The 17,174-nt window shown below is 57.8% G+C and overlaps 9 protein-coding genes across 9 annotated transcripts; 5 read left to right on the plus strand and 4 right to left on the minus strand.

The window, feature by feature from the left end:
• Positions 1–382: 382 nt before the first annotated feature.
• On the plus strand, positions 383–739 carry IUM83_04158 (uncharacterized protein; the record flags this gene model as incomplete). Its single annotated transcript, XM_067928213.1, has 1 exon — positions 383–739. The coding sequence occupies one exon, from the start codon at positions 383–385 to the stop codon at positions 737–739; it is 357 nt and encodes a 118-aa protein (XP_067793778.1).
• A 164-nt stretch (positions 740–903) lies between these two features.
• Positions 904–2,140, minus strand: IUM83_04159 (Ribonucleoprotein LSM domain; the record flags this gene model as incomplete). Its single annotated transcript, XM_067928214.1, has 4 exons — positions 904–1,328; positions 1,406–1,547; positions 1,628–1,949; positions 2,067–2,140. The coding sequence occupies 4 exons, from the start codon at positions 2,138–2,140 to the stop codon at positions 904–906; spliced, it is 963 nt and encodes a 320-aa protein (XP_067793779.1).
• A 785-nt stretch (positions 2,141–2,925) lies between these two features.
• Positions 2,926–3,843, plus strand: IUM83_04160 (Transcriptional coactivator Hfi1/Transcriptional adapter 1; the record flags this gene model as incomplete). The annotated part of the gene is made up of 4 exons (XM_067928215.1): positions 2,926–3,121; positions 3,193–3,399; positions 3,465–3,569; positions 3,647–3,843. 4 exons carry the CDS (start codon positions 2,926–2,928, stop codon positions 3,841–3,843), a joined length of 705 nt encoding a protein of 234 aa, XP_067794000.1.
• Positions 3,844–4,315: 472 nt separating this feature from the next.
• On the plus strand, positions 4,316–5,821 carry IUM83_04161 (SH3 domain-containing protein; the record flags this gene model as incomplete). Its single annotated transcript, XM_067928216.1, has 5 exons — positions 4,316–4,449; positions 4,529–4,698; positions 4,771–4,970; positions 5,068–5,570; positions 5,638–5,821. The coding sequence occupies 5 exons, from the start codon at positions 4,316–4,318 to the stop codon at positions 5,819–5,821; spliced, it is 1,191 nt and encodes a 396-aa protein (XP_067793999.1).
• Positions 5,822–6,059: 238 nt separating this feature from the next.
• IUM83_04162 (Mediator of RNA polymerase II transcription subunit) lies at positions 6,060–7,127 on the minus strand (the record flags this gene model as incomplete). Its single annotated transcript, XM_067928217.1, has 4 exons — positions 6,060–6,125; positions 6,210–6,585; positions 6,678–6,749; positions 6,853–7,127. 4 exons carry the CDS (start codon positions 7,125–7,127, stop codon positions 6,060–6,062), a joined length of 789 nt encoding a protein of 262 aa, XP_067794002.1.
• Positions 7,128–7,271: 144 nt separating this feature from the next.
• Positions 7,272–7,991, plus strand: IUM83_04163 (peroxisomal membrane mpv17 pmp22-like protein; the record flags this gene model as incomplete). The annotated part of the gene is made up of 2 exons (XM_067928218.1): positions 7,272–7,868; positions 7,935–7,991. The coding sequence occupies 2 exons, from the start codon at positions 7,272–7,274 to the stop codon at positions 7,989–7,991; spliced, it is 654 nt and encodes a 217-aa protein (XP_067794001.1).
• Positions 7,992–8,164: 173 nt separating this feature from the next.
• Positions 8,165–9,373, minus strand: IUM83_04164 (Mediator of RNA polymerase II transcription subunit; the record flags this gene model as incomplete). The annotated part of the gene is made up of 1 exon (XM_067928219.1): positions 8,165–9,373. One exon carries the CDS (start codon positions 9,371–9,373, stop codon positions 8,165–8,167), a length of 1,209 nt encoding a protein of 402 aa, XP_067793996.1.
• Positions 9,374–9,683: 310 nt separating this feature from the next.
• Positions 9,684–12,494, plus strand: IUM83_04165 (uncharacterized protein; the record flags this gene model as incomplete). The annotated part of the gene is made up of 3 exons (XM_067928220.1): positions 9,684–9,719; positions 9,792–10,746; positions 11,554–12,494. 3 exons carry the CDS (start codon positions 9,684–9,686, stop codon positions 12,492–12,494), a joined length of 1,932 nt encoding a protein of 643 aa, XP_067793995.1.
• A 198-nt stretch (positions 12,495–12,692) lies between these two features.
• Positions 12,693–16,538, minus strand: IUM83_04166 (Argonaute3 (AGO3); the record flags this gene model as incomplete). The annotated part of the gene is made up of 1 exon (XM_067928221.1): positions 12,693–16,538. One exon carries the CDS (start codon positions 16,536–16,538, stop codon positions 12,693–12,695), a length of 3,846 nt encoding a protein of 1,281 aa, XP_067793998.1.
• Between the last annotated feature and the right edge of the window lie 636 nt (positions 16,539–17,174).

Below are 17,174 nucleotides of genomic sequence, written 5' to 3' on the forward strand. Positions count from 1 at the left end.
CCGGAAGGAGACAAACAATCAGTCGAGTAATGACCTCCAACTGCTCCTTTAAAATAGCGTGAGACGAGGGAAGATGCTGTTGCAGCTTTCTGATGTTGCCACTGCAACCGCTTTCAATTGATTTGCTATCAGCAGCGCTCGGATCGGGGGTATGCCGCGGGGTGATTGATGTACCAAAGCAATTCTAATCGGGCCGGCAGTCAAAACTTGCTATTGCCAAGCATCCCAAACCGTTAGCTGGCAAACTCACCAACACGACTACCCGTATTTTTGGCGATGGCAATGATCATCGGTATCTCATCGAGGGGTTTCGCTTCCGATGAAGCGGCGCCTGCTGATCCATTTGCCAGAAAGCCACAGACCAAACAGGTGCCCAAGAACTATGCCGGAGTCCCAGCAGGCCGAAGCACCCGTGGCCGCCTCCGACGTGAACGTCACCGCCGTCAAGCCACACAAGGCGTCCAAGAAGATAGAGTACCGGGTGCTCTGCTGCGGCAACTCGTGGCAAGACCTCATCATCATCCCGGTGTGCCTCTTGGGCGTGTACACAATGCTCGGCGCGATCTTCGCGCTCTGCACGCGCGCGGTGCTCCAGACGGACGACACCAACACGGCTCTCTGGACGTTCTTCGTCTTCTACGCCTTCTGCATCTTCATGCTCGCGCTCGTGCTGGCAACGGTAGCGTACAACCGCAAGATGCTGAAAGAGAACGAAGAGGACGACCCGCACGACATGTAAGCGCTACGGATTCATGGCCCAGCGGCGCACTTGTTGCTGGATGACATCGCGATGCACAGCGACTCGACATCCTGTCCTTTTCCACACTAGGCCGTCGGAACTAAGTAATACTTCCCCATTCATCTCACAGAGAGCTGCATTCGTGATTTATTATCTTGAGTCCGCTAGGGCCTGGGCTTGTTGGGCCTCGCAGTTCCATAACCCCTCCTTTCGGCATTGTTGCCGGCCACAGCACTGACAGAGACGACGTTATCGCCGCGGATGAAAACCTGTTTGATATACTCTCGTTGAGTGCCTCCAGCACTGGCGAGGACACGTTGATTGCGGCGATGGTCTGCGACCGAGAACACGGCATCACTAGCGGCACGAGTGCCCTCGCGCACTTCTCGTAACAGGCGCTCGTGAGTGCTGTGCGGAACAAACTCTTGCGTGACATCTAGCAGCACCAGATTCATGTGCTTATCAAACGCCTTCAGGAACCCGGAACAAGTGCCACGCACACTGTTGATCCGACGCACTACCACAAACACGCGCATCCTCTCTAGAAAGCAGCGACGAAGCACTTGAAAAGGCCCGTCCAAGTACGTATCTGTCGTCAGCACAGCAACCACGGCGACAACAAAAATGAGTGCGCTACTCACGAGCTCAACCAACCAGTATCTCTACCTGCTAGCTGTTCAAACAGTGACGGCGCAGCAGCCGCAGCGCTCGTCTTTTTGGCCACTGCAGCCTTGGCTTCAGCTGCCGCCGGACTCGTCTTCTTGGGCCTTGCAACCAACGTCTGTCTATTAGCGTCCGACTCAGGCAGCTCCACCACATCAACGCATAGCATCATTATCCCGGTAAGTCGCTAGTCTTCTCCACCAGGGTTCCACAGCCACAGCTTACCAAATGACGGCACTTTTGGATATTATCTAGGGGATAAGCCGTGGTCACGGGTAACTTCAGCAGCTTTTTAGGGGCTTGGAGAGCCTTGAAGGCATCGAATTGAGCTGAGCGAAAGTCCAGCGGACTGTCGGTGGCAGCAGCCAGCTCGTACGGCTTGAAATTCCACTGATACTTGACTGCAGCCTGGAGTGTAGACGCCTTTGTCCGGCTTTCGGCCCCTTGGCCGCCACCAGGCGAGAGGTCTGGAGCCTCCCCATACTTCTTGAAGAGCTTCGCGCACAGCTGGCTCTCGCGGCCGGCGAATTTGCGCACGATCTCGGCACTAGGAGGCCATGTGAGCAGGAGTTTTGAGTCAGCTTTGATCACCTGCAGAGCTGTCTAGATGAAGGATAAAAAGTAGCGCGATCAAGCTACGCGTTTGCAGAAGACGGTCACGCACATATTCTGGTCATTGCCTGGGTTGTGCCTCGCGTAGAAGGCGCGCAGCCGCGCCTCCATCTGCGAGGTCTCCATTGCGACTCGCTTCGAGGCAGCTCGCTAATTTCGGGACGGCAATAGCGTCCAAGAGCCCGAAAATAAGTCTGGAACGTGTTCAGAACCCGAAAATAAAGTCTGGAACGCGATCGATCGGGCGCCCAAAATTCGGCGGGAACAACCCATATTGCAAGAACACATACCTCGTCGAATCGAATCGTGCAACCGAAATTTACTAATAGCAAATGGTTCGGCTTTGAAAATCGATAGTCGGCGAAACAGCATCAGGCGCCCGAAATTAGGCCGGAAACAACCCATTTCGAAATTAACTCGGCGAGTCTGCCAAACAGGCGCACACAAGATCTCGCCAAAGATCTTTCTGGATCCGGAAGAAACTGTTTTGCATACTCCCGCCGATATATAAGTTTGTGAGTAGTGCAAAACAGTTATTTCTTGTGATATTCGTTTGTAAAGGTTGATCTGAATCGAATGGACCGGTATCGGTAGATACCGGTATGGCGATAAAATTTAAGGTGCTCATTTCTGAAAGGCATGATTAAGGATTTGTACGCATTTGTTTTTAATTCTGTCCTGACGTACTTTGGTAGGGTGCTACCGGTATTCTACCAGTATTCTGTTGCGCACCCAAAATCGTGAGCGCCACACCACCTTGAACTTTTCCCCGCGCCACACCACCTGCACACCACTCGATCGAAGCGGGCCAATAGAAACGCGCCGGCCGTTCTACGCCTGCAGAACCGACCGAATCGATATCCAGCGCTATAATTGCCTCGAGCAGCTCGGCCCAAGAGAGCGCGAGAGGGATGGCGGAGCGCGCCGCAGCCGAGTCGCCCATGTCCAACGTGCAGAAGCTCAAGCTGCAGCTGTTCCACCGCCTGCAGCGCCGCCACCGCGACGCCTGGAAGCGCTACTGGGGCTCCTTCCAGCTCTACCTGGCGGCCAAGCTCTCGCTCGAGGAGTTCCACGCGCTGGCCGAGGAGCTGCTAGGGCCGGACAAGCGTGCGTCGCTCTGTTAATTCCTGCCTGTAAATCGCACCCTCTGACCGCTAATCCGGTCTCTCTTCCCGCAGACCTGCACAACAAGTTCGTGGTGGCGCTGCTGAGCACTGCCTACCAGGACGCGGCCGCGCTGCGGAGCCCGCTGCCGCCCTCGGCGCCGGAGATACAGGACCACAACGGGGAGGGAGGAGGGCAGGTGCCGGTGGAGGGCGGGCCCAGCCCCACTGGCTCGAGCGATCCGCTGCTGCAGATTATCAAGGAGGAGGGCGCGAGACACGGTAGGCGTTGGTTGAGCTGCTTGCCGGGCCGCCCAGGGCGCAGGTGTTTAACGCAGTGGGTGGAGACTCTGAGCAGCGTTCGCGCGTGAAGCAGGAGCCGCATGAAGCACACGGAAGGAAGAGGTCACACAGCAGCGTCGCGGCTGCTGACAACAACGCAGAGGAGGCCGGTGAGTGCAGCGCAAAGCGGTGGGTCATGAATGTGCTGGAGCAGGTGCTAACTGCAGGGTGGTGTTATTGGCTGCAGCGGTAAATAAGCTGATGCACCTCGACCGGGGAAATTCGCACGAACACCCAGACCACCACTCGGCGCAGCTCCTCATGGGGCTCGGCAAGTACGCGACCACGATCAGCCCGTCCTCCATTGTGATCACACCGGAGGTAGCACCGTCTAGCAGCAGGGCCTTCCAGTCGAGCGTATCTTCAGACGTCAGGCGAGGTTAGAAGGCGCGGGGCGAGCGGATCTCCCGCCCTTTCGTCGACGCCGCCAGGTCATCGGGTCATCATCATACGCAGCTCCAGGGCGGCGATCAGTCCGGTTCATTCGTTGCGAACTGCCCGCTCTACTTCGGCGAAGAGAGCCTACGTCGCCCCATAGCACCTGACAGACGAAGACAGCGCCAAGACGCAGGCCGCAGCTATTTTATCTCTTCCTATGTATTGCGATCTCTGGCTCCCACCGCCTTGCAGCACAATAGCGCAGGACACTCAGGCAGAGACACCAACGCGTTCAGTAAAGCATCAATGGCATTCACCTTGAGCGACAGCAAAACTTATCGTCAGGCAGTTCAAGCAGCTGTACCTGGAGCATAGTCCCTCTAAAGTGCGACTCCAAAGAACAGCGAAGCGACACTATCAGAGCTCCTCGAGCTGCTCAAGATCCTGCGTGTCATTCCCGCTCCTTCGCCAGCCAGCCATGATGCACCAGAGCCAGCATACGAACCAGCAGCCTCTGCCCACCACGGTGCGCTGGATCCCTGACGCCGAGGTGAGCGTGTGCTACGGCTGCCAGCTGCTCTTCGATTGGGTGCGGCGCAAGCACCACTGCCGGTAGGCTTCTTCTTCTTCTTCTTCTTCTTCTCTGCTGCTGTTTGTGCACTATATACTGACGCTGTTGATGCTGCTGCAGCTACTGCGGCCACGTGTTCTGCGAGCTCTGCACGCCGCAGCGCAGCCTCATCCGCGAGGACCAAATCCTCACCAACCCGGAGCGCAAATACCTGGCCGTCAACGCGCATAACCCGCAGCGCGTGTGCGACGACTGCCACGCGCGCCTCGAGCCGCAGCAAGAGGAGCTGCGTATGTGTCTGTGCTGTGCTGTGTGGTGCGTGAAGAGCTGGCTGCTAACACTGTGCTACTGCTGCTGGTTAGGCCTGACGATGAGCAACGCCGTGCAGCACACGGAGGTGAAGGAGTCGGGTCCGCAGAGGTTCTTCAACAGCCCCTACTCCTTCACGCTGAGAGAGGAGATCCGCAAAGCCACGTACAGCGTCAAGAACTTCACGTTCCAGGGAGTTGTCAAGGACCAGTCCATCCCGCTGCCACTGCTCACCCACGCAAAGGGCATCGCGGTACGCGATTCGTTGCGACTGCAGCACTGGGACATCGCGTCGTTGTAGTGGTCTAAAATGAGTGTCTGTGTTTTGCTGTTTGCTGTGCTACATGTAGTTCCTCACGGTCATCAAGATGGGCTTTGTGTTCACGGGACGCATGGGAACGGGTCTCGTCGTTGCGAGGCTGCCGGATGGGAGGTGGTCGGCACCGTCGGCTATCGGAACCGCAGGCGTGGGCTGGGGGCCGCAGATTGGAGGAGAGATCACGGATTTCGTCATTATCCTCAACACGCAGCGAGCTGTTGAGGCGTTCTGCGCGTCTGGGCAGGTGAATCTAGGTGCGGAGTTGGGTATCTCCGCTGGGCCTGTCGGCCGTGTTGCCTCTGGTGCACTGGAAGCGAGTGCCTCCATGGATGTAGCGCCGTGCTACTCGTATTCGCACTCCAAGGGTCTCTACGCGGGCATTTCGCTTGAGGGTTCCGTGATCCTGTCAAGGTCAGATATTAACCGCTCCTTCTACGGCAAAGCTGTGACAGTGGCTGAGCTACTCGGAGGTGTTGAGCCCCCACCAGTGGCTGCTGCGCCGCTGTATGACGCTATTCGCTCGGCGATGGAAAGGTTAGTTTCTTACGTTATTGTTACTTGGATCCAACTCTGCTAACGATTTTTGTTGCTCCGATAACAGTCCAGCGAATGGTGCCAATCGCGTTGTCCGCAGTTCGTCGATCCCAGCCCAGCAATATCAGCCCGGTGCACCAGCAGCAGCTATGGAACCCGCCACGCTTCCTCCTCCGGTGGCTCCTATTCCTGTCGCCTCCTCCGCTCCTGCAGGGAGCTCATTGTTCACCAATGCTCCCGTGAAGCTATAAACGTTGAGCACATGTCGAGGGTCACAAAAGGTAGACCATAATTCATTCCAAGGTATTGACGGACTGGTTCACTTGTCTGGCGTCGTCTCTGATGCCAACACTTGAATTCAGCACTTTTAAATTACTCATGCTGTTTGCAGCGAGTGGCGCACGCCAATGCGCCCGCTCTGATATGAAGGCCTAGCGTATATGTGCGATAATCCCGAGACGTCTTAACGTTCTACTGGGTAGCCGACTATTAGTTCATCGCGGCCTCTAGCGCCGAGAAGAACTGCTCCTGCATTTGCCGAGCCTCACGAGCCTTCTGTAAAAAAAAATGATGCCCAAAGCAGCACAAATGTCAGTTCATCCTCCCAAGTCGTAAAGAGGTTCCTCCGCCTCTGCTCACCTCTGCCTGCTCCTGCTGCGCCGGAGTGAGCGTTGCAGCACTGACCGCCCCACTCGCGTTCTTCTGGTCGCCTCCAGTTCCGGTAGCTCCAGACCCGTCTGCGTTCTCCATCTTGACGTCCTCATCTGTCCCTGCAGGCGAAGCTCCATCGGCAGCAACGGCGTCGTCCGTCGACTCGTGCAGCTCTCCGTGCACACGCTCGACAGCGAGTCGCGACTCGTCGATAGTGCGGCGGATGTCCCGCGCCGCGTCCCGGCGCTCCTGCACCTGGGTCTTGAGCATCTGGATCACCGTCTCTCTGGCCTGGTGCGGCCGGAAGGCGTTGATCAGGTTGTGCAAGTTCAGGAACAGCAGCTCGATGTCGTCCAGCTTCTCGCTGCCAGCAGCATCAGCATCAACAACAAAGACAAAGCCGATTAAATATTAGCACAAAAGTTGCAGAATATATTGCTGACGGCCTGCACGCACTTGAACATGGCCGGCTTCTTGATGAGGACGTCCACGAGCTCCACGAAGTTGGCGAGCAGCGAGCGGTTGATCCTGTCACAGAGCAGTAAAATACAGTACAGTAAAGCAACTCGTGAGTCTTATTTGTCCGAGTCACGGTACTCTCTCCGTTTCAGTTCCGCGTCGGTCACTGTACTTCTTCATCTGGACCTTGTAGTCCACGGCGGCGGCGTCGCCCTCGTCGCCCTCGGGCGCGTACAGCTTCTTGCCCGGCTGCGGTAGCAGGTCGGGCACCACGTCCTGCGTGCTGTAGGGCGAGCCGAACATGTGGTACGTGGGCTCCATGGGCTCGGGCGGCGCCGGGCCGCTCTGCACGCCGTCCGCATACAGCGCGAAGAACTTGGGCGGCGCCGGGAACTCGGACACGATCTCGGGCGCCTCGGGCTCCTGCTCCTGCGGTGGCGCGCTCATGATGCTCCGCTCGGTTATTTTATACTGGGTCTTTGTATGCCCACCCCAGCGTCAAGTACAGAGATAGTTTCCAATAGAGAGCGGGCTTGTATTCGGGCGTCTGACCAGAAAATGTATCCATTCCATCGTTGCGTGTGTGCGTCAATGCTGTCGGCGCTGCGCTCGCGCCGCTCCGCGCTGTCCCGCTGCGCGGGGGCCGTGCCGCAGCGCGCCTCCTCCTCCTCCTCCTCATCGTCGTCGTCGTCGTCGGGCTTCTTCCGCCGCGCGTGGGGCTCGTACGCGTCGCTGCTGGAGACGCGCCCGCTGCCCACCAAGATCGTGACGGGCGGCGCCATCGCGGGGCTGGGCGACGTGGGCTGCCAGCTCGTGCTGGAGGCGAAAGAGGCAGCAGAACAGGGAGACGCACAGCGGCCTCGGCTGGACACCAAGCGCACCGCCATCTTCACGCTCCTGGGCGGCTTCCTCATCTCGCCCGTGCTGCACGTGTGGTACGGCTTCCTGGGCGCGCGGCTGCCCGGCGTCTCCGCCGCCGCCGTGGCCAAGCGCCTGGCGCTGGACCAGTTGGGCTTCGCGCCGCTGTTCCTGCCCGTGTTCCTGTCCTCCGTCCTGACGCTGGAGGGCGCCGTCCAACGCATCCCGGACAAGCTGCGCGCCGACTGGTGGCCCGTCACCAAGGCCAACTGGGGCGTCTGGGTGCCCGCGCAGATCCTCAACTTCCGCTTCGTGCCGGGCTCCATGCAGGTGCTCTTCTCCAACGTGGTAGGGCTGCTGTGGAACGCCTACCTGTCTTACGTCAGCCACGCGCAGGTGCCCAAGGCTCTGCAGGACGAGGAGGTCGAGGGCGGGGAAAAGATCGAGCCCTAAGCTTCTGAGGAGGTTGATGCTGTGAGCGACAGCACCGCCAGCATTCGTTTTGCAGGCTATCCCAGTTAGTTGTGCGCTGGGTGAAAGGAATATTAACCAGACTTCCGACGGTCTAACGGTTCTCCTACCTGTCTGCTGTGAGTTCAGGCTCTCTATCTCTGTCTATGGGGTAATTACTGCTGCGGACTTCCGAATGTGTTGTGCAAGGGGGTGGCGAGGTGCTTCCTCGCCGATTGTACGGTTTTGGCCACAAATGAGGCCAAGCCGGGTGGCGCGATACGGTCGCGGAAACTGCGACCTTGTCCGTGGTCTTGGTCGTTCTGCGTAGCGTTCGACGAGGAGGAGAAGTAGGAGGTGGCCGGTGACAGCCAAATCGTCGCGTTCGCACACTCTGGCGGCTCGCTCACAGCATTCGGCAGCTCCATCAAATTGTTAAAGAGATCCGACCCACGTCTGCTCGTTTCTTCCTTCGTCGACCGCACGGGGCGGATGGTCGTGCGTTTCTTCTGGCCTTTGCGCTTGGCCATCGCATCGCTAGTGCTGTTGTTGCCGAGCGGGACGACGTCGTAGTCTGCACTGCGCTCGGAGGTTGCCAACCGTAGCTCGAGCTTCTCGACTTGCTCTTCCAGCGTTGCCTTGTCCACGGAAAGCGTCTTGAGCTCGAAATCCATTTGCACCAGGTCGGCACGAAGACTGGCAATCACCTCGTCTTGCGCTTCTAGCTGTCGTGTCTCGAAGCCTGCAGCGCCGGTGACAGTGGCATCCAGTGCAGCCTGCAACGTGTCACGCTCGTTTTGAAGATGCAGCACCTGCGCGTGCGCCGTTGAAAGCTCTTCTTCCAGTCGGCGGCAGTGCATTTGAGCTTTATCCAGTGCCTTTCGGGCGTCGGCGCGGTCTCGACTTGCACAACTGACAGCTGCCTGAAGCAGTTCGGTCTGCTGTTGCTGTTGTGCGAGTGCACGCAGTAACTCATCGTGCGCTTCACGCATATCTCTGGCCTGACGTTCATCTCCTGCTCGCTGCTCCACGAGGTGCGCACTCTGCCTGTACAAGGCGTCCCTCTCCACGCGTAGCCCGCTTAGTTCGCGCTCAAGAGCGCCGTTCTTCTGCTGCAGAGCGAGGCGCTCATTCTCTGCTTGCTTGCATTCTAGTTCGTGCGCGCGCTCCTGGTTCTCCATGTGGGCTGCTAGCACCTCGACGTCTTCCTGAAGTTGGTTGCACCGCTGTACAAGAGCCTCATTACTCTCGTCACGGACAACTTGCGTTTCGTGTTCGCTTTCCTCGCGCTCGTGGTCGCTGTCGTCCGCACTGAATGCTGAAGCCTCAAGCTCGGGGGAAGTTGCTGCTGATGGCGCGTCTTGGCTTTTGCTGCCGACCTTCATAGCTGTGGTGGTATTGTGGAGCTCATCGGCGTGCCCATTCTGCTGGTTTGAGGTATGAGACTCGGCTTGGCGGTGCTTCGCCCAGCTCCGAGTCAAAGCGGAGGAGTCCATTCTGCTGCAAGTGAATGTTGTTGGTGCTGCTGCCGCTGCTGATCAGGCTCGGCGGAAGTGAATGGAGTGCGTAGCAGAAGCACTTCAACTGTCGATCACTAAGATGGCTACACGAAAATAGAACGCAAAAAATAGAACGCATTTCGGTGGTGCACAAAGTTTTTGATCAGCTTGCAACTCCTCGAGCAAACCACTTGCCATGCAGTCGCACCACTTCACGAGCCATGACTTGGATGTACGCCGCTGCATTGCCTTCACAGATACCCATCCTGGACTCAGCGTTTCACTATCTCCTTGTGCTGTATAGCTGCTCGAGTCGTATGTCCACGACTGCATTCAGCAATTACCAAAACTCCCATCCGCGACGGATGCGACTGTAGCGGGGGCTAACGTCCAGATCCCGACGCGCTGCTCGTCGTACCACACCGTGTGCACCAACATGCTCAAGGAGATTGTGACTCTGCTTTCACTCTTCTCGCCACGACTGTGTCGACTTATCGGTCAGGTATGGGATCTTGCATCTCTCAACGTGTTTGTGCTGCTACAAATGGCAAACACAGCTTTGCAGGACGCTCAGCAATTGCGCGACCAGCTCGTCTTCGTCGAGCGGTTCCATGCGGAAGCTCTAGAGCGACAGACATCCCTGACCCAGCGATATGAAGACGAGATTGCGCGCCAGCGAATGAATGAGCAGGGGCTGCGAGCTGAGCTGCAGAAGGTTCGCCAGCGCGCGAACCACCTTGCAGTGGAAAATGGCCAGCTGCACCTCATCGTGGGTCGAGTCTTGGATGCCCAACAAACAATGGAGGCAGCCCGTTTCGACAGCTCCAATCCGACGGAGCAATTGGCGTCGTCGCTAGAGTCTGACGGACAGGGCTTCTGCGAAGACATCGCGGCAGTTGGGGACGCCGAAGAACGTGAGCTGTTCGGGGTTGGTGACGGAGACGAAGACGCGCTGTCTCGCATACAGACCGTGCACCCCATTGAAAGCTACGGGACGGACTTCGAGCAGCTCTTTCAAGCGCTTTTCGATGGCGAGGAGCGTAATGTGCGTGTGTTGAACGAAATGGACCGATTCATCAACTCCACTGCAGTCGCGTTGCTCTGGCGGTACGGTTCCACGGAGGAGGAACACCAAATGATGCACAGGATGCTGAGTGTGAGCACTGTCGGCACGCAAACGGACGGTACCGTGACAGAAAAGCCCTCGCACCTGAGTGCTCGCAGCGGTGATCACTGGGAATCCGATAGCGACGACTACGGTTCGGATGACGACCTCAGAGACGCACATATTGTCGCCACGAACCACTCACCGACTCAGCAAGAGCACGAAGATGGCGACAACCAACAACGACCAAAGCCAGCGAAGCACGAAGTAATCGCAGTCACCAAGCACCAAGTAATCCCACCAACTCTGCGCGCGCAGTTAGACTCACGTCCTCGTGTTCATCGCGTACTCGACAAATGCCAGCTCAACCGAATTTTGCTGCGACTGTACCTCGAAAAACTGGAATGCGATGCACGGACTTTAAGGCGGCGGCGATTAGTTAGCGCACACGCTGCTCGCACTGGCACCGATACCAAAACTCCAGACACAGGCGGGACATCCATAGTAGTAGTCCGCAAGGCACTCCACCGCTTCATGAAAGATTTCTTCCTCGCACGCTACGAAGTGCCGGAGCTGGCTGATTTTCATATGATGGAGGTCGTCAAGAGCTGCCTCTACTATCACGAGCGGCTCAAGATCGCTCTTCGCAAAGGTGCAGTCTTCGCTTCTACTGCGCTGGTGGGATGTCTCCCAGGAATGCCCGAAAACCTCATTCAGCACATGCAACACCACCAACATCATCAGCACGGCGATGCAGCGTTACACGACCACCCTCTCCAGGAACTTTTACAGCAACAGCAGCAGTTTGTTGCAGCTGATGTCCGCGTAGCACTTTTCTGCCGACTTTGTGAGCTGGTACCGTTCGATTCACGCGGGGCAGTAGTGGACTCAGCAGCAGTAGGCGGGAATCTCTCCGCTTGCTTGTTGAACGCCGTTGTCGATGTCCTCGGTGACGCGCTAGAACTGGATCCTGCCGTGCGATCGATTGCTGACGTAGAAGAATCCCCGAATGAGGCCAGCTGGGGATTCCCACGAGCACTCGCACTCGAGCTTTTGTCGCGACACCTTCAATTCGTTGACCAGCCCATTATCGAGGATACCAAAGCGCAGATTATGCGGCTGGCTCCTCTGTTGCGCTCGACCTCGGTTGAAGATGCCATCGCGGCCGACTACATTGCTGTCGATGTGTTTCTCGCACTCTTTGCAACCACCTGGATCACGTATGACCGGTGCCTGGAAAACAAGCTGCGCGAGAGCTTCCGTCACCAATTACTGCTGTCCTCGCCCTTCGCCAAGAAACAGTTAAATGCTAGGTTGACAAGGGCTAGCGTGGCCATCGAAGCGGATGGAAACACCTCGCAGCAAGACAATGAAGGAGCGCCAGGAAGACCTGTCAGTCGGGTGAGCACGCGGCGCCCCACCACGGTGTTGCCCACTATGACAGTCGGAGCAACAGCCATCGCAACGCATTCGACACCACTCGAGCTGCTCACTCATGCTTGGATGACGCTTGACAACGAGACGCTGTCATCACTTGACGTTGAGGAGCTCGAGAGCACATTCCGCGGGTTGTTGGAGGCCAAGCAGGTCGATGCGAAACATCATCGACGACAGTCCTCGAGAAATCTGTACAAAGACACCCCAGAGCAGCTTACGGGAGCTGGAGTCTCTCTCGGTGGCGTTACTGAGAAGGAGTTTGTGTTCCACGCCCTCCAAGTACTTCGACGGCGACGCAACAACTACGGACTGCGCACAAACAGCAGACGTCCACCTCGCTTTGCCATGTACGGCAGCCCAGCCCACGAAGACATTGGATCCGTGAAAACGGACGAGTTATCCATTCCTCTTGAGTCCCTGAAGCCTGGACTCACCGCCGACAGTCTTGCATATGTCGGCAAATAGCAACTAACTAACACACAGATAACAAATGAAAAATAAACAGCAATCATCGAAAACAAAAACCATTCACTCGGGATCGCATCCATCGCCTCTGCTGGCAGACACGGGTCAGCAATAAATCTGTAGCATCGTGGCGGGCACTTCCTGTTCGCTTCTTCTCCTTTTTTTCCTTTCTGCCCGCTACACCTTTTGCTACGACGCTTAGGTGTAGAACATGCGGTTCAAAACGTTGCTGTGAACCTCAGCGAACTCAAAGTTCGACGTGTTTGAGTTGTACGAACCCACCGTGGACGCGCCGTCTGAGCCATCATTCAGGAAGAAGCGAGCCCGCGCAGCCGCCAAGTGCGCGTAGTATACAGGCGTCACGAAAGACACCGAGCGCGTGCAACGCGAGAATGTGTAGCCCAGGTGATACGTGAGGCGCTGGATATCCTCCGCTGACATTTTGTTCTCGTCGTGCAGCACGGTGTAGTGCGCAGGCACGGTTGTGCCCTGGATGCCGCTGTGGCCGTAGAGGAAGAAATCGAATCGGTGCGGGTTCACGACGCCGGTGTCAATCACGGTGCCGGGCATCACATTCCCCTTGCGATCGGCATCACGAGAGTTCACAGGAAAAGCTCGCAAGTGATGGCGCTTGTTTACCACCACGAACGTCACCGGCGGGTTGTAATCCTCCGAGATCATCTTGAATGCCTTGCGCAGAGCGCGCATCTCTGTCTGCAGAATGTCAAACATTTGGCCTTCACTAATGCCATCGCGGTAGTAGACCACGTGCTCGGGCTTGCGCAACGTGTTCTCATAGTAGGCGAGGAACAGCTCGCGTAGCATGTTTGGCAGCTGCTGGATATCACTCGAGGCCTTTTGAGCTGCCACACGTGTAGCGTACTGAGCTGAATAACGGTCCATCGACGCCACAACTGCAGCAATCGACGGTCGACCACCCATGCCGGAGCGCGGGTGCTCCACGTCAGCACCAATGATGATCGTAGGCGCGCTACTGATCAACGGAAGCTCCTCACGCAGTACAGCGTTCTTCCCCTTCAACTTCATGTTGATCTTCAGGCACACGTTTGCGCAGAACTGCGGGTTGGCGCGTGGTAGGTTCACAGACGCAATACACTGGCTTGGTAGACCGAGAACCGTGTCTGACATGCGCTTCACATCGCCATACACGGGGGAGTTCTTAGCAGGCAAGATCACCAACAGAAATTGCGGTGGGCCTGCGTTTCGACGCTCCAGCTCCTGGTGACACATCTTCATCAGCTCTTCGACTTGAGCACCACGATGTTGGTCTTGGTGGATCAGCGCGGGGTTCTTTTCCTCGAACGGAAGTCCACGCTGGTCACCCAAGTCGGCCAACTTCCCAATGAAGTTGTGGACATCACGCTCGTTCACGTTGGCGGCGACGATCACGCCCCAGTTACGAACGGGGATACCTTCCACGAATCGCTTGCTGTTGAGGCTCCATTGGCCGCCGGCAGGGCGTTCCGATACGTTCTGGTACTGGACATCAGGCGCCTCAATAACGTGAGCCTCGGTCAACTCGAGGCGCTGGTCCACCTTAATACCAAAAGCAGCGAGGAACGGGTCGTTCTCAAATCCAGCCTGACGGACTTGCTCCATGATGTTCTCTTGGCGGTTGCGTGGGGGCTGGCTAGTTTGGCGAATAATCTCCGCAGTGTCCAAGTCATTAATGTTGGCGCAGCGTTGTCCTGGAGCCACCTCGCAGACTTCAATTGGCAGCCAATTCTCTTTACCCGGTCGTTTGCTACCGACGTTAACGAGTGGCAGGTGCGGGTGTCGCAACTGCATGTTGTACTTGCCACTAAAATACGCGGCCACGGATATGTTTTCTCCCTTGATGCTCACCATGGTGAGATTGGCAGGCTGAGCGCTCACTCCAAAGATCGCACGCTTACGGTCTTTGCGGTGTGTCGGAACCACCTCAATCTTGCGTAGTGCGCGCGCCAGTGACTTCATGTCACGCTCCGACAGGTCACGCACATCGTCAGGTCCGCGCGCACGCAGAGCTGCCATCGCAAGCTGCATCAAGGGCCCCGGGGAGTAGAACACCGTTGCTGCTTGGTCGATATTTATCAGCAACTTTTGGTCGGCGAGACGAATTGCTTGGTGATAACCCCAGCAAAGCTCCTTGCCGCCCTTCAGTGTGTGTGTTTTCTTCATCGTGAAAAAGTTGCGTCCGACAGCAATCAAACGTTGCGCGCCCAAATGACGAGCCACAACATCAAGAGCCTGAAGAACGGGCATTACGTTGGTTTCCGGGTTTCCGTAGTTGTCTCTCAGGCTGGAGGTGGAGATCGTCTCGACCAATTTCATCTTGGCCACGAACGTGCGTGGGCCTCTGAAGCCCCGACGAGGGGCGCCGTCACCGCCTGCAGGTGGCTGCTGGGGAGGAGCTGGCGCGCCGTTGCCGTCCGGATTAATGTCAGTGAAATCCTTCGCATTCCAAGGCAGCATGGTAGGCGAGTACAGGGCAGCCATGCCATCATGGACCACCCGAATACCGCCAAACTCAGCTTCATACTGACGGAGTGCAGCATTAATGACGTTGCGGACCAGCGAGCGTGGAAGCGGGCGCTCCGGTTTAGCCTCGTGCTTGGGTGGTGCATCTGCGGACGGCTCGGCCATCTCGACGTCCTTGACGTCCTTACCCTCCTGCTTGGGCTCATCGCCCATGCTCTCATCCTTCTGGTCCGCACCGGACGGACCGTATTTCGAGTCCGCTTGGAGATCGGGCGAGCGCTCCACAGTCACGTGGAATTTGAAAATCTCCGGGGGCGCCGAATCGAGCGAAATGCCGAAGTAGTTGACGTTCAGCTGCGTCGTCTTGCCGCGCTGCGCGATGCCCGGGCGGCTGCAAATCTGTACTTCCTGCTGCAGGTCGGCGTCGTCAGCGCGCACTTCGCGGACACCTGCACGACCGGTCCACTCGTCTTGGATGCGCGGGTCGGCGATCGCCTGTCCGATCTGCTCGTAGCCGGATCCGGAGATGGCGCCGGCGCCCGGGCCCTCTTGCCCACGAGAGCCACCGCCACCACCGCCTCGACCTCCACCGCGACCCCTTCCTCCGAAGCCACCACGATCGCGGTCTCCGCCGCCATATCCACGGACGTCTCGGCGATCTCCACCGCCATAGCCGCGATCCCGGTCTCCTCCACGACGGTCTCCTCCATTGCCGCCGCCTCCATATCCACGGTCGTCGCGGCCACCGCCACCTCCACCGTATCCACGATCATCTCGCCCACCAAATCCGCGGTCGTCTCGCCCGCCGCCGTTGCCGCCATAGCTGCCGCCTCCACTGTATCCTCGGTCGCCTCCACCCCCAGCGCCGTAGCCGCGTTCATCCCGCTGGCCGCCAGCGGAGCCCCCTCCGTAGCCGCCGCGGTCGTCCCGTCCGCCGTAGCCGCGCGAACGGTCCTCATAACCGCCGCCATATCCGCGCGAGCGGTCATCGTAGCCGCTTCCTCCGTACCCCCCGCCACCACCGCCGCGATCGCCATATCCTCCGCGACGTTGCTCGTGCGAAGAGCCTCCATAGCCGCCCGAAGAGCCTCCATAGCCACCTCGGTTATCGTACGAGCCTCGGTTGTCGTAGCCGCCTGACGAGTGGTCATACCCACCACCGTACGATCCTCGGTTGTCGTACCCTCCTCCTGCCCCTGCCCCGGCCGAGTGGCCGTAGTCCCCGCTGCGTCCCGAGTCGTATCCGTGGCCAGAGCTCGAGCCCCCACCGTACCCTCCGCCTCCACCGCGACTGTAGTCGTCGTACCCCGACGAGAGCGAGCTGTAGTCGCCCCCGCCGCGCTGGTCGTAGCCTCCGCGCTGCTGCTGGTCGTACCCTTGGCCGCGTTGGTCGTAGTCCTGCTGCCCGCGCTGGTCGTATCCTTGCTGCTGGCCGTAGCCTCCGCGTTGATCGCCGTAACCGCCGCTGCTACCTGGGCGGTTCGAGTCGTCGTAGCCGCGGCGCTGGTCGCCGTAGCCGCCGCGCTGGTCGTTGTAGCCGCCGCCGCCGCCACTGTAGCTCATGCTGGTGGCGCCTGCAGTGCTTCCGTCCTCTTCACTTGTGCCTGGAGGCCGGGATGCGCCGCGATCCACGCGATCCACGATGGTAACGGCTGGAAGACAGAATTAGACTGCGTTCCAGTATGAATCGCACTGACCAGTCACTATAGCGGGGGGATAAGCGTCTCAGATATGCCACTTCAACTTGATTGATACCTTGATGAGGTGCCTCAGGCACCCTGCCTGCAGCTTACTGCAGACCTGGCATGCAGTGCAGTCTTCAGGGATCAATATTGCAGCGACGGTCGAGGGACACAATGCGGGTGAAAGGTGAGAAGCGGTAGATTGACGGCACGTGGTCTACGGCTCTCGGTCAACCAACGCACATATTTTATCCGCTCAGCTCTGGCGGTTTCAAACACTCACTGACACAAACCACTGGTTTGTGTCAGTGAGTGTTGCTTTCTTAAACATTCTGCTTCTGTTATACTGCACGGAAGAAGACTCGGGCACTGTTTGCTTCATTTATTTATACAACTGCATGTTATTCCTTAGGTAATGACTCACCACTACCTTAAAATGCAGCGTGCAGGAATCTCACGAAACACCGAGAGGACAGCGACAAACCGAAGAAGAGAAATCGTATTGCTATCTTACCAA

Source organism: Phytophthora cinnamomi (genome assembly GCF_018691715.1).
Source record: "Phytophthora cinnamomi strain GKB4 chromosome Unknown Contig27, whole genome shotgun sequence".
Classification (NCBI taxonomy): domain Eukaryota; phylum Oomycota; class Peronosporomycetes; order Peronosporales; family Peronosporaceae; genus Phytophthora; species Phytophthora cinnamomi.